The 15,816-nt window shown below is 45.8% G+C and overlaps 1 protein-coding gene across 4 annotated transcripts in view; it reads left to right on the top strand.

Annotated features, from left to right (window-relative positions):
• LOC144507716 (dynamin-2-like) overlaps positions 1-15,816 on the top strand; it is a 53,448-nt gene that overhangs the window by 3,088 nt on the left and 34,544 nt on the right. For all 4 annotated transcript variants that reach the window (XM_078234935.1, XM_078234934.1, XM_078234933.1 and 1 more), the window contains exons 2-5: positions 8,870-8,943; positions 11,201-11,350; positions 12,307-12,510; positions 13,035-13,133. In XM_078234935.1, the coding sequence (XP_078091061.1) occupies positions 8,870-8,943; positions 11,201-11,350; positions 12,307-12,510; positions 13,035-13,133 (527 nt within the window). The remainder of the gene's footprint in view (positions 1-8,869; positions 8,944-11,200; positions 11,351-12,306; positions 12,511-13,034; positions 13,134-15,816) is intronic.

Raw genomic sequence — 15,816 nt, 5'->3', positions numbered from 1 at the left:
GATAAATGTGAAGTTATTCTTTTCAGTAGGAAAAACAGAATGGCAGAGTATTATTTAAACAGTGATAGATTGGGCAATGTTGATGTGCACAGGCATCTGGGTGTCCTTGTACGCCAGTCCGGTGCAGCAAGCAGTTCGGTAAATGGTATGTAGGCTTTCATTGCAGGAGGACTTGAGCAAGCATGTCTTACTGCAACTGTGATGTGGAGATGCCGGCGTTGGACTGGGGTAAACACAGTAAGAGTTTTAACAACAGTAGGTTAAAGTCCAACAGGTTTATTTGGTAGCAAATGCCATTAGCTTTCAGAGCGCTGCTCCTTCGTCAGATGAAGTGGAAATCTGCTCTCAAACAGGGCACAGAGACACAAAATCAAGTTCCGGAATACTGATTAGAATGCGAATCTCTACAGCCAACCAGGGTCTTAAAGATACAGACAATGTGAGTGGAGGGAGGCACAGGTTAAAGAAATGTGTATTGTCTCCAGACAGGACAGCCAGTGAGATTCTGCAAGTCCAGGAGGCAAGCTGTGGGGGTTACTGATAGTGTGATATAAATCCAACATCCAGGTTTAGGCCGTCCTCATGTGTGCGGAACTTGGCTATCAGTTTCTGCTCAGCGACTCTGCGCTGTCGTGTATCGTGAAGGGCGCCTTGGAGGACGCTTACCTGAAGATCAGAGGCTGAATGCCTGTGACCCGCTGAAGTGCTCCCCGACAGGAAGAGAACAGTCTTGCCTGGTGATTGTCGAGCGGTGTTCATTCATCCGTTGTCGTAGCGTCTGCATGGTTTCCCCAATGTACCATGCCTCGGGACATCCTTTCCTGCAGCGTATCAGGTAGACAACGTTGGCTGAGTTGCAAGAGTAGGTACCGTGTACCTGGTAGATGGTATTCTCATGTGAGATGATGGCATCCGTGTCGATGATCCGGCACGTCTTGCACAGGTTGCTGTGGCAGGGTTGTGTGGTGTCGTGGTCACTGTTCTCCTGAAGGCTGGGTAGTTTGCTGCGGACAATGGTCTGTTTGAGGTTGTGCGGTTGTTTGAAGACAGTTGGCTGTAGAGATTCACATTCTAATCAGTATTCTGGAACTTGATTTTGTGTCTCTGTGCCCTGTTTGAGAGCAGATTTCCACTCCATCTGACGAAGGAGCAGCGCTCTGAAAGCTAATGGCATTTGCTACCAAATAAACCTGTTGGACTTTAACCTGGTGTTGTTAAAACTCTTACTGTGTTTACTGCAGCTGTACAGGGCCTTGGTGAGACCACACCTGGGATATTGTATGCAGCTTGAGTCTCCCTATCTAAGAAACGATATACTAACCATTTAGTGAAGGCCCATATAAAATTCTGATATGGCTGGGCGGACTGGATGCAGGGATGATGTTTTCTCTGGCTGGGGGAGTCTAAAACAAGGGGTCAGAGTCTCAGGATACGGAGGGGGTCATTTAGGGCTGAGAGGAGAATTTTTTTCATTCAGAATGTTGTGAACCTGTGGAGTTCTCTACTACAGAAGGCTCTGGAGGCCAAGTCACCGAATATATTTAAGAAGGAAATAGCTTTCTCGACTTTAAAAGTGCCGGGGGTATGGGGAAGGAGATGGGAGTACGGTGTTGAGATAAAAGATCAGCCATGATCAATATTGAATGGTCGAGCAGGGTCAAAGGGCCAGATGACCTAGTCCTGCTGCTAGTTTCTATGTTTCCATTTCCCAAGTTCCTCTTGTGCCAGTCGCTTGGTTGGGAAACACACTGTCTTCACAGGATGTACTTGGAAATTATTTCATTCTCGAGGTAATGTCAGAACTATGTGAAGATGTTATTGTTCGCTGGCGGCCAGTATTTCTGTGAAATTGGGCGAGGTGCTTTTGCCACTTACAGTTTGCACAAATGAAGCATGCAGAGTATCCTATAGAACCATAGAAAAGTTACAGCACTGAAGGGAGCCATTTGGCCCACCTTATCCATGCCACAAACTACACCCTTGGTGTAGCCAGTACAAGAGTCCTTGAATGTGTGACAATCGGTATATATGGATATTGGGGAGATCCATGTTACAGTTTTCAACTGAGACAAATGTAAGGAGTGTAATTAACTGTGAAGCGGTTTGTGAACTTCAGGTGGGCATGGGATAGAGACAAAATGGTAAAACTTGCAAATAATTAGATGAAATGATATTTTCAGACTTGCTGCTTTGAAAAAGGAGCTGCAGTGAAATGGCCCCATGGGTGAGAGAAACATAGATATTGGGAGCAGGAGGAGGCCATTCGGTCCTTTGAATCTGCTGCTGCCTGCCATCCATTATGACCATGTCTGATTATGAGAGGTATGGACAGAGTGAATAGTCAGAAGTTCAATAGCCTGATCCTGCTTTGCCCCCGTATCCTTTGATCCACTTTGCCCCAAGAGCTATATCTAACTGCTTCTTGAAAACATGCAATGTTTTGGACTCGACTGGCTTGGGCCACTATCTGTGCGGAGTCTGCACATTCTCCTCAGGTCTGTGTGGGTTTTCTCTGGGTACTCTGGTTGTGTTAGGTGCAGGTTAGGTGCGTTGACCTGAACAGGTGCCAGAATGTGGCGACTAGGGGAATTTCACAGTAACTTCATTGCAGTGTAATGTAAACCGTACTTGTGACACCCATAAATAAACTTTAAATTGCTTCCTGTGGTAGCAAGTTTCATAGGCTTGCCACTTTCTGGGTGAAGAAACTTCTCATCTATCTTAAACAGTTGACTCCGTATTCTCAGACTGAGACCCCTGGTTCTGGACACCCCACCATCAGGAACATCTTTCCTGCATCTACCCTGTCTAATCCTGTTAGAATTTTATAAGTTTCTATGAGATCCACTACCCCCCCCCCCCCCTCCACCCCCCACAATTCTTCTGAACTCCAGTGAATATAGTTCTAATCCAACTCAATATCTCACATGCGTCAGTCCTGCCATCGCAGGAATCAGTCTGGTATGCCGCCTCTGCACTGCCTCTAGAGCAAGAATATCCTTCCTCAGATAAGGAGACCAAAACTGCACACACTATTACAGGTATGGCCTCACCAAGGTCTTGTATTATTGCAGCAAGACATCCCTGCTCCTGAAGGCTAACATACCATTTGCCTTTTTTACTGCCTGCTGTACCTGTATGTTTACCTTCAGTGACTGGTGTACGAGAGCATCCAGATCTCGTTGCACACTCCCCTCTTAATTTGTAGCCATTCAGATAGTCTGTCTTCCTGTTTTTGCTACCAAAGTTAATAGCCTCACATGTATCTACATTTTACTGCATCTGTCATGCATTTGCCCACTTAGTCAACTTGTCCAAGTTGCACTAGAACAAAGAAAATTACAGCACAGGAACAGGCCCTTCGGCCCTCCAAGCCTGCACCGACCATGCTGCCCGATTTAACTAAAACCCTCTACCCTTCTGGGGACCATATCCCTCTATTCCCATTTCATTCATGTACTTGTCAAGACGCCCCTTAAGTCTCTACCGTATCCGCTTCCACTACCTCCCCCGGCAACAAGTTCCAGGCACCCACCACTCTGTGTAAAAAATCTGCCTCGTACATCTCCTTTAAACCTTGCCCCTCACACCTTAAACCTATGCCCCCTTGTAATTGACTCTTCCACCCTGGGGAAAAGCTTCTGACTATCCACTCTGTCCATGCCTCTCATAATCGTGTAGACTTCTATCAGGTCGCCCCTCAACCTCCGTCGCTCCAGTGAGAGCAAACCACGTTTCTCCAACCTCTCCTCATAGCTAATGCCCTCCATACCAGGCAACATCCTGGTAAATCTTTTCTGTACCCTCTCCAAAGCCTTCACATCCTTCTGGTAGTGTGGCGACCAGAATTGAACACTATATTCCAAGTGCGGCCTAACTAAGGTTCTATAAAGCGTCAACATGACTTGCCAATTTTTAAACTCAATACCCCGGCCGATGAAGGCAAGCATGCCGTATGCTGCCTTGACTACCTTCTCCACCTGCATTGCCACTTTTAGTGACCTGTGTACCTGTACACCCAGATCCCTTTGCCTATCAATACTCCTAAGGGTTCTGCCATTTACTGTATATTTCCTATCTGTATTAGACCTTCCAAAATACATTACCTCACATTTGTCTGGATTAAACTCCATCTGCCATCTCTTTACCCATGTCTCCAACTGAGGAGGAGTGGCAATAATAAAAGAAGGCTGACCTATCAGTTGACTGGTGGGTTTTTAAATTTTTATTTAGTGAATGCAAGCTCCCTGAACCTCCTTGTTTGTTGAATTGAAGGTGATTAGTCCGTAACAGTGACACTCCTCAGTAATGTGCAGCATTGCTGGTGTTTCCCCACATGTACATACAGCGTTTGTACTGAGTCTCCAGTTACACATGGGCTTTAGCCTATCCTGGAACTGTTCAGCAAGGAAAGTTCTGTGCTAGTTCAAAGCATGCCATGCAAAGACAGGGTTTGTCACAAGGAACTTATGTTGATCGATGGGATGGTAACAAGGTCGATTGGCCTTGCTAAATTGTCCCTTTGTGTCAGGGGGATTAGCAGGATAAATATGTGGGGTTATGGAAATGGAACCTGGATGGGATTGTTGCAAGTGCAGGCTCGATGGGCCAAATGGCCTCTTCCTGCACTGTAGATTCTATGAGCATGATATAAATTGAATATGAGGTTTGAAGGGGGAGATTGGTTGGTGGTTGTTTTTTGCAGGGTTATTTGCACATGAATATAAACCCCTCTCTGCTATTGCAGGAATTGACATGGAATACTGTTGTTGTAACACTCGGGGAAGAAGTCTTCTGAAAGGTGTAAAGGAATATGGGCCAAAGGCAGGTATATGGAGTTAGGCCACAGATCAGACATGATCTCATTGAATGGTGGAACAGGCTTGATGGGCTGAATGGCCTACACCTGATCCTATATTTATAAAATAACAGATGAAGAGTGCGGGAAGTTAGCAGGCGGATGGGACTAATTGGGTGGCCGGTGTGAGTTGTTGTGTTCAGGATCTTAAAGCGTGTCCTCTGGTCTCGAATTCCTCCGGTTCCGGCTCCCTTCAGCTCCTCAGGAGCTGTTGCCTCAGCTGGTCCGCTGCTCCTTTAGTGTTAGGGTCACTGGTGTAGTACACACGGATGGATAGATTCTGTAAATGTTAAAAGAAGATTTACATTTCTGGTTGAAGGGAGGAGGATTTGAATATTAGCTTAGCATTTGGAATGCCATGGAATAGTCAGCATGGGTTTACAAAGGGGAAATCCCGGTTGATAAATGACTTTCGGAAGGCTTTTGACAAGGTCTCACAAAGCAGATTACTATGTAAGGTTAAAATGCATGGGATTGCAGGTTGAGATGGATAGAAAGCTGGTTAGCAGACAGGAAGGAAAGAATAAATAGGTATTTTTATCGATTGGCGACTAGTGGGGTAGAGTAGGGATCTGTGCTAGAACTCCAGCTGTTCACATATAAAGTTTATTAGTGTCACAGGTAGGCTTAAATTAACACTGCTCTGAAATTATTGTGAAAATTCAAAAAACTTATGACTTGGAAGAGGGAACTAAATGTATTATCTCCAGATTTGCAGATGATACGAAGTTGGGTGGGTGGGTGAGCTGTGAGGAGGATGCAGAGATGCTTCAGCGTGATTTGGACAGGCTGAGTGTGTGGGCATATACATGGCTGATGCAGTATAATGTGGATAAATGTGAGGTTATCCGCTTCGGTAGCAAAATTAGGAAGACAGATTATTTGTGTGTAAATTGAGAGAGGTGGATACTCAACGAGACCTTGGAGTCCTCGTGCATCAGTCGCTGAAAGTAAGCGTGCAGGTACAGCAGGCAGTAAAGAAGGCAAATGGTATGTTGGCTTTCATAGCGAGAGGATTTGAGTGTAGGGATAGGGATGTTTTACTGCAATTGTATAGGGCATTGGTGAGGCCACACCTGTAGTATTGTGTACAGTTTTGGTGTCCTTATCTGAGGAAGGATGTCCTTGTTATAGAGGGAGTACAGCAAATGATTGCCAGGCTGATTCCTGGGATGGCAGGTCTGTCATATGAGAAGAGACTAAGTCGATTGGGATTATCTATGATCATCTTGCTGGTCTATGATCATCTTGCTGGTGCCAGTACAGAGCGAGACTGCGGATAGTTGGGAACCTGTCTTGGGGGCAGGGAATTCATATGGTGTTCGTGGAAGTGGAAATGACTAGGGTTGGGAAGCATTTTCCGATCAGGGCCATTGTGATCTCCTGGACTCGTTTCGATCGCCTCAGGGGGTCGGAGAGGAATTTCCCAGATTTTTTTTCCCCATATTGGCCCTGGGGTTTTCACTCTGGGTTTTCGCCTCTCCCTGGAGATCACATGGTCTGGAATGGGGGGGTGGGGGTGAGTTAATAGGTTGTGATGAACAAAGCATCGTAGCTGTGAGGGACAGCTCGGTGGATAGGATATTGGTATGTAGATAGGCTGGAAAATTGGGCGGGGATCCTGGATTCAGGATTCAATCCTGGACCGGGGAGTGGCGCGGGCTTGGAGGGCCGAAGGGCCTGTTCCTGTGCTGTATTGTTCTTTGTTCTTATATTAATTGGAGTGTAGAAGTGTGAGAGGAGATTTCATAGAAACTTTTAAAATTCCAACATGGCTAGACAGGTAGATTCAGAAAGAATGTTCCCGATGGTGGGGGAGTCCAGAACTAGGAGTCATAATTGAAGATAAGGAGTAAATCTTTTAGGACTGAGGTGAGGAGCAATTTCTTCACCCAGGGGGTGGTGAATTGTGTGATTTTGAGAAGAAATTAAATATAGCTCTTGGGGCGAAAGAGATTGAGGGATATGGGGGGGAGGGGCGAATCAGGATATTAAATTTGATGATTAGCCATGATCAAAATGAATGGCGGAGCTGGCACAAAGGGCCGAATGGTCTCCTCCTGCTTCTATTTTCTATGTGTGTTGAGCAAGGCTTGAGGAGGAAGTGGTGAAATGTGTTGTGGCAGCATTTGTTTTTTTCCCCACTGGTGCAACCTGTTCCGTGTTGTGTTGGCTTGAAGTCATAGCCTGGGGGATTGGATTAGGTAATAGTGATAGGTTTGCATTGAGGTTCACGTGGGTTTTGATGACCTAGGTATGTAGGGAGTGAGAACGTGATGGGGAGTGCAGTGGAGGAAGGTATTTAACAGTGATGCAGAGGAAGTGGTGGCTTTGACATCTCTCACTCCCATGGGCAAAGGGAAAGAAAGGGGTTGGAGGGACAGGGGAGGGATTTGGTAGTGGGGAAGGGTTCAGCTGTGGGAGGGAATTGGCAGTGGGGGCAGGGAGGGAGATGACAGCAGTGGGTTGGTGTGGGGTTAGTGCCAGTCAGGCTCCTTGAGGAGCAAGAGATGCATTTAGAATCATAGAATCCTATAGTGCAGAAGGAGGCCATTCGGCCCATCAAGTCTGCACCAACCACAATCCCACCCTATCTCAACCCCAAGCATTTGCCCTAGGTAGTCCCCCTAACACTAAGGGGCAATTTAGCCCAGCCAATCCATCTAATGTGCACATCTTTGGAGTGTGGGAGGAAACTTGGGCACCTGGAGGAAACCCACACAGACACGGAGAGAATGTGCAAACTCCACACAGACAGTGACCCAAGCCGGGAATTGAACCCGGGTCCCTGGAGCTGGGAGGCAGCAGCGCTAACCACTGTGCCACCATTGTGAAAGTCTGTTAGCATCAGAAAGAGTTTTTTGTGATCATATTGTGACTGGCCAACAACATCTACGGCAAACATGATAAAAGGCCAAAGGTTTCGAAACATTGGCTCTAATCTCTCTCCACAGAACTGCTGAGATTTTCCAGCATTTTCTGTTTGTTATGGCAAATATTACAATACATTCTGTGCAAGCTGCTGGTTATGTATTGTTCATTGGTGAGTGGATCCATGTAATAATTTGTACAGGGTTTAAGTCGCACACCCATTCACTCAACCCACCTCCCCGTACCTACTGTACAAAACTCTGGTGCGGCCGCATTTGGAGTATTGCGTACAGTTCTGGTCGCCGTATTATAGGAAAGATGTGGAAGTGTTGGAAAGGGTGCAGAGGAGATTTACCAGGATGTTGCCTGGTATGGTGGGAAAATCGTATGAGGAAAGGCTGAGGGGCTTGAGGTTGTTTTCGTTAGAGAGAAGAAGGTTAAGAGGTGACTTAATAGAGGCATACAAGATGATCAGAGGATTAGATAGGGTGGATAGTGAGAGCCTTTTTCCTCGGATGGTGTTGGCTAGCACGAGGGGACATAGCTTTAAATTGAGGGGTGAGAGATATAGGACAGATGTTAGAGGTAGGTTCTTTACTCAGAGAGTAGTAAGGGCGTGGAATGCCCTGCCTGCAGCAGTGGTGGACTCGTCAACATTAAGAGCATTCAAATGGTTATTGGATAAACATATGGATGATATTGGAATAGTGTAGATTAGAGGGGCTTTAGATTGGTTCCACTGGTCGGTGCAACATCGAGGGCTGAAGGGCCTGTACTGCGCTGTTATGTTCTATGTTCTACTCAGCTCCTCCTCAGTTCCTTCAGCTTCCAGTATTGGAGAAGAGCCCTTATAAACCAAGTTCTGCTCAAGTCTGCCTCCTTTCAATCTGTTAACTGCTGCTTTGTAGCTTCTGAGATCTTGCTTGAGATTCAATGAGTGAAAATTCCACGTGTAAAATTTAGAATGATGCAATCTAACATTGGGAGTAAAGGGGGAATGTACTCGTTATCAGCAGTGTATGAGTTAGATGCTGCTGCTTATCCTGCAGTGCATTGGGGAGCATTTTCTAGTCTGCAGACGTCCTGCTGCCTCTGGTGGTGACTATCCAGTGTTTGAAATGCTTATTGCTCTGTGTTCAGGGATTTCCTTCCTCGTGGCTCCGGAATCGTCACCCGCCGGCCGCTCGTTCTGCAACTCATCAATGCAAAAACAGGTCAGTGTATCTCTGGCTGCTTCCACGGTTTGGAGACAGCAGCATGTGTCACTGGTAACTAGCTGTTTACAGTCTCGTTGGGCCTCTCAAATGGTGCATCCAACACAGTGCTCCTTAACACAATCAGTGCTCTGCCCGCAACCCCCCCCCCCCCCCCCCCCCCCCTCACTCTCCTCACTTTGGAGAGTGAGTGGGTCCAGACACAATGGACTAAATGGCCTCTTGCAATTCTTAACAATTCTGAGACCCTGTGAATGTAATACTTGATTCACTTTTATCAAAAAGCTGTCCAACTCAACTTTAAATATATTCAATGACCCAGTCCCAACTGCACCTCGGTCTGATCACCCTCCTAGAGAAGACACTTCTCATCTCCATCTTAACTGGGAGATCCCTTGTTTTTAAACTGTGCCTTCTGATTCTAGACTTCCCTATAAGGAGAAACATCACCCCAGCATCTACCCTGTCAAGCCCCTCAGAATCTTTAATGTTTCAATAAGGTCACATCTCATTCCTCTAAACTCCATTGAACATAGGTCTAATTTGTTCAACCTTTCCTCATAAGACAACCACTGCATCCCAGGAATCAGCCTGGTGAAACATCTCTCAACTGTTTACAATGCAAGAAAGCCTTTCTTAAGTAAGGAGACCAAAATTGTACGTATTATTCAAGGCGCAGCCTCAGTAAGGCCCTGTACAGCTTAGTAAGTCTTCCTTACTTTAATATTCGATTTCCCTCATTATAAAGGCCAACATTCCATTTCCCTTCCCAATCACATGCTGTAGCTGCATACTAGCTCTTTGTGACTCATGTACCACAGCTCCGGATCCTTCCACCATGGATTTCTGCAGTCTGTCTCCATTTAAATAATCTGCTTTTCTGGTCTTTCTTCCAAAGTGGGCATGCTCACATTTTGTCACATTATACTCCATCTGACAATGTTTTTCCCACTTACTTAACCTACCTATGTCTCTTTGCGTGCTCTTCACGCACAACTTGCTTTCTTGCCTATCTTTCAGCAAGTTGCTACCATACACTCATCTCTTCATCCAAGTCATTTGTAATAAGTTGAGGCCCAGCACTAGTCCCTGTGGCACTCCACTAGTTACACTTTCCCAACTCAGATGATTGATTTATCCTGACACTCTTTCTGGTTAGCTAATGAATCTTCCATTCATACTAACGTTTACCCCCAGCACCATTAACCCTTATCTTTTGTAGTAACCTTTTATGTGTAACTTTAATGCTTTTTGGAAATGCAAATACACTCCATCTAGTGGTTTCCCATTCTTCACCCTACTTGTTACGTTCTCAAAGAACTCTAATAAATGAGTTAAACATAGTTTGCCTTTCACACAATATTTCCTCTGGCAGATGGCATTGTGATTTTCTCAATGTCTTGCTACTACCTCCTGAATAATAGATTCAAGCATTTTTCCCAATGACATGTTAGACTAACTGGCAGATAATTTTCTTCTTCCTGTCTCCTCTTTCTGGAATAAAGCTGCTGTATGTGTGGTATGTTGGAAAATATCTCCGTGGAGAGGTTATCAAGTATCTCCTTTAATGTCTGCCACTACTTCTCTGCTGTCCTGCCTTTTAACCAGATTTCCTGTTCCACTTTAGTCAACTGTCATAGACATAGAAACCCTACAGTGCAGAAGGAGGCCATTCGGCCCTTCGAGTCTGCACCGACCACAATCCCACCCAGGCCCTACCCCCACATATTTACCCGCTAATCCCTCTAACCTACGCATCCCAGGACTCTAAGGGGCAATTTTTAACCTGGCCAATCAACCTAACCCGCACATCTTTGGACTGTGGGAGGAAACCGGAGCACCCGGAGGAAACCCACGCAGACACGAGGAGAATGTGCAAACTCCACACAGACAGTGACCCGAGCCGGGCTTCGTACCCTTCTACTCAGGTCTGCTATATATCCTCTCGCTGCTGTCGTCCCCTCAGACTCTCTCTCTCTATCCTCTCGCCTCTGTCTCTTAAACAACAGCTTGTATGGGATTTGAACCCAGGAAATCTCATGTTCCAATTAGCAACCCGGAGTATGCATCGCACCCCTGCACCAATGAATGGGCGACGTGTGTAATTTTATTAAGCAGCAGAGTTGATGGGATTTTGATTTTTTTTTTAAAAGGCTGTAATCCTTCTGTTTATCTAAAGGATCCTTAATAGTATTCAGAGTGCACATTTTACTCTGGCTCTGACTACACCTGAGTAATGGTTTCCTTTCTCTTGCAGAACATGCCGAGTTTCTGCACTGCAAAGGGAAGAAATTTACAGATTTTGATGAGGTTCGGCAGGAGATTGAAGCTGAGACGGACAGAGTTACAGGGAGCAATAGAGGGATCTCCTCAATTCCCATCAACCTGAGGGTGCATTCTCCACACGGTGAGTGGGGTCTTCAAACTGCTTCACCATGAAGGTTATTTGGGATCTTGCAGAGTAGGAGTGGTGTTTGTAAGCTGTGATTGCCATTGTATTCATTGTGCTGTCACTAACTAACTCAACAAGGGGGGAGGTGTAATCAACCGAACTAATTAAACCCTGAGGGAGCAGCGTCTGCAGATACTAACAGCTGTAACTAAGCTCTGTTCTGGAGTCCCAGTGACTGCAGCCTTGGTGGATTCGGGTCATGTCCTTTGGGTTGGGTGTGTCACCTGCTTCCAGCTCCTGTCATTCCATGAAGAACACACAGCTTTCCGAGGCTTGTGCAGGGTTGCCCATAACTCGAGCCTGCATCCGCTGTGCAAGAAACACTATGTGGCTTATGTTCATTCCAGTGAGGAGAAGAACAAACAAACAAAGAACAGTACAGCACAGGAACAGGCCCTTCGGCCCTCCAAGCCCGTGCCGCTCCCTGGTCCAAACTAGACCATTCTTTTGTATCCCTCCATTCCCACTCCGTTCATATGGCTATCTAGATAAGTCTTAAACGTTCCCAGTGTGTCCGCCTCCACCACCTTGCCTGGCAGCGCATTCCAGGCCCCCACCACCCTCTGTGTAAAAGGCCGATGAAAGCAAAATATTGCAGATGCTGGAATCTGAAACCAAAACACACAATGCTGGAAAATCTCAGCAGGTCTGACAGCATCTGTAGGGCGAGAATCGAGCCAACGTTTCGAGTCTAGATCACCGTTCGCTCTGACAGAATCATCTAGACTCAACGTTGGCTCCATTCTCTCCCCACAGATGCTGTCAGACCTGCTGAGATTTTCCAACATTGTGTGTTTTTGTTCGAGGAGATGGAGTTTGTTATATTCAGGATGTTTTTCTTCGCTTTGTTTGACTTTTCTGTAATTATTGTTCCTAATTCAGTCTTTTCACTTTGCTTTTTTTTGTGCTAGTTTTAAATCTGACTTTGATTGATTTGCCGGGTATCACCAAGGTGCCGGTTGGTGATCAGCCAGCTGATATAGAGCACCAGATCAAAGAGATGATCATGCAGTTCATCAGCAAAGAGAACTGTCTCATCCTGGCTGTCACTCCAGCAAACTCTGACCTCGCCAACTCAGATGCACTTAAGATTGCCAAGGAGGTTGACCCACAAGGTAAGAGGTCTGTTTGTCTCTGGTTCCAATGTTCCTGCTCCCACAGGATAGGGAATACCATTGGTAGGCAGTCATCACTTCCAGGAAAAATACTGGGGTTCTTGAAGTGACTGTGAAGCTTGCTGTCACGCCAGGCCTAGATTTATCCTGTATCTGTCTCCTGAGCAGAAGGGGACAGCCTGATCTCGTCCTCGGGAATATGCAGCCGTTTATTTTTCTATGATCTATGGCTAGGTTAGTTGAGGGCAACTCGAGACAAGTACCCTGAGTCCTCCAGTCACTTATGTCACTGCTAGACTGACTGGTGACTCTGACTTCATCTGAGGTTTGAAATCTATATTTTGGTGTCTAGTTATTGCAGATTGTGGGTATGAAAATGTTTAAACTGCTCTCTTGAGGAAGTTGCTTTTTAACATTGATTGTCTGCTGCAAAAAGCTAATTGTTAGCATTGTTAACTGGGACTGATCCCCTTTATTCTGTGTTGCTGGGTAATCAACTCTCTAAAGCTCTCATCTCTGCACAGGTCTGAGGGTCATTGGTGTGATTACAAAGTTGGATTTGATGGATGAAGGGACGGATGCCCGGGATATACTGGAAAACCGGCTCCTGCCTCTTCGCCGGGGTAAGTTCAACACAGGCCATCAGCGCCAGTATTTATGCTCCACACAAACCTCTGTCTGCCCTCCGAATACAAACCCCATCATCATGACTTTCAGTTCATTTCTCCCCTGTGTATCTACACTGCTCCCTGTGGAACCGAGTTCCACTTTCTGATGAAGATGTTTCTCCTGAACTCTTTATTGGATTTATTAGTGACTGTCTAATGTCCCTGGTTCTGGTCTTGGCCACAAGTGAAACCGTCTCTACAGTTATCCAATCAATCAGCTATATAAGACCCTCGTCAGACCCCACTTGGAGTACTGTGCTCAGTTCTGGTCGCCTCATTACAGGAAGGATGTGGAAAAGATTGAAAGGGTGCAGAGGAGATTTACAAGGATGTTGCCTGGATTGAGTGGCATGCCTTATGAGGATAGGCTGAGGGAGCTCGGTCTTTTCTCCTTGGAGAGACGTAGGATGAGAGGAGACCTAATAGAGGTATATAAGATGTTGAGAGGCATAGATCGGGTGGACTCTCAGAGGCTTTTTCCCAGGGTGGAAATGGCTGCTACGAGAGGACACAGGTTTAAGGTGCTGGGGGGTAGGTACAGGGGAAATGTTAGGGGGAAGTTTTTCACACAGAGGGTGGTGGGCGAGTGGAATCGGCTGCCGTCAGTGGTGGTGGAGGCAAACTCAATAGGGTATTTTAAGAGACTCCTGGATGAGTACACGGGACTTAATAGGATGGAGGGTTGTAGGTAGGCCTAAAAGGTAGGGATATGTTCGGCACAACTTGTGGGCCGAAGGGCCTGTTTTGTGCTGTAGTTTTTCTATGTTTCTATGTAATCCTCCTCATAATCTTAAACACCTCTATCAGTCTTCTCTGTAAAGAAATGAATTCCAGCCTTCTCAATCCTTCCTGATAACCATAATCTCCCCATTCTGTAAATCATTTTGCATCTTCTCGAGTGTTTCAATAACCAAAATATAAACCACCACCTCCATGTGTCACTGGCATTTGCCAAAAGTTGTGATAGAGTAGAACTTGAATATTGCAGAGTAGAGATGCATCTTACTGAAGCTTTTCATTTTGCACTCATCTGGACAAATACAAGAACACCAAATTTCAAATGATAATTTCATACTATAGTTGAAAAGGGTGCTGGTTGGTTGGTGAATGGACTCTGGTCAAGGTGTTGCCGTGGCAAAAGTGACAGGGCACTGTAGTCTCTCCTGTCGCACGGTTTGAACATATTCCTTTTTTATACATGATTGGTGTTGGACAATTTAAACAACTCTCTGGAAGAGGCGGCTCCACAAATATCCCCATCCTCAATGATGGAGAAGCCCAGCATGTCAGTGCAAAAGATTACCTGAAGCATTTGCTACAATCTTCAGCTAGAAGTGCTGAGTAGATCCATCACAGCCTCTTCCGAAAGTCCTCAGCATCACAGAAGCCGGTCTTTAGCCAATTCGATTCACTCCATGTGAAGACATTGGATACTGCAAAGTCTTCAGTCGTGATAGTACTTTCCTTGTGCTCCAGAACTTGCCATGGCCCTAGCCCCAAGCTGTTCAGGTACAGCAATAAAACTGGCATCTATCCAGTAAAGTGGAAAGTTGCCCAGGTATGTCCTCTACCACAACAAATCCAAACTGGCCCATTACTGCCCTATCAGTCTGCATTCAATCATCAGCACATTGATGGAAGGGATTATCAGCAGTGCTATCAAGTAAAACTTGCTCAGAAATAACTTACTCACTGACACTCAGTTTGGATTCTGCCAGGGTCACTCAGCTCTTGACCTCATTACAGCTTTGGTTGAAACACGGACAAAGAGCTGAACTCCAGAGGTGGTGAGAATAATTGCCATTTAAAACTCTGGTCAGAATCCTGGCACAAAGGAAGATATGGCATTACCATTGCTGACCCACCCAATATCAACATCCTGGGAGGTACCATTGACCAGAAACTGAATTGGAATAGCCATACGAATACTACAAGAGGGGCCAGGCATTGGGAATTCTGTGCTGAGTAACTCACCACCTCACCCTCATCATCTACAAGACAGGAACCTGATTAAATACTCCCCATTTGCCTGGAAGAGTGCAGCCCCATCAACACTCAGAAGCCCAACACCATCTAGGACAAAGCAGCTCACTTGATTGGCACCCCATCCACCACCTTCAATATCCACTCCCTCCACCATCTACATACAGCAGGAGCCGTGTGCACCATCTACAAAATGCACTGCAGGAACTCGCCAAGGTTCCTTCCAAACCCATAATTTATCCCTCCCAGAAGGACAAGGATAGCGGACGCATTGAAAACCATACCACCCGCAAGTTCCTTCATGCTGCTAAGAATGACTGCCCAGCCTTGCTTAGAAGCAAGTTTAAAAAATGGTAAAGGGTCATCCAAACTCAATGTTGGCCCTATTCTCTCCACAGATGCTGTCGAACCTGCTTAGATTTTCTAGCATTTTCTGTTTTTGTTACAAAAATGTTTGTTAGACTTGGTTCAGAATAGCGAGCTGTTTTGCAATGTATATGATGGGATTCATCCTCATGGCTCATACATCCAAGCATGTATGGACTGTTGAAGAAACAAGTGATGTCCCATTATGCCCTATTATTGCATACAATGGCCAAATGATTGACTGAATTACTACAGTAAGAAGTCTCACAACACCAGGTTAAAGTCCAAT

This window comes from Mustelus asterias, chromosome 19 (genome assembly GCF_964213995.1).
Source record: "Mustelus asterias chromosome 19, sMusAst1.hap1.1, whole genome shotgun sequence".
In the NCBI taxonomy this organism is placed as follows: Eukaryota; Metazoa; Chordata; class Chondrichthyes; order Carcharhiniformes; family Triakidae; genus Mustelus; species Mustelus asterias.
This window is presented reverse-complemented; position numbering and strand designations above follow the sequence as displayed.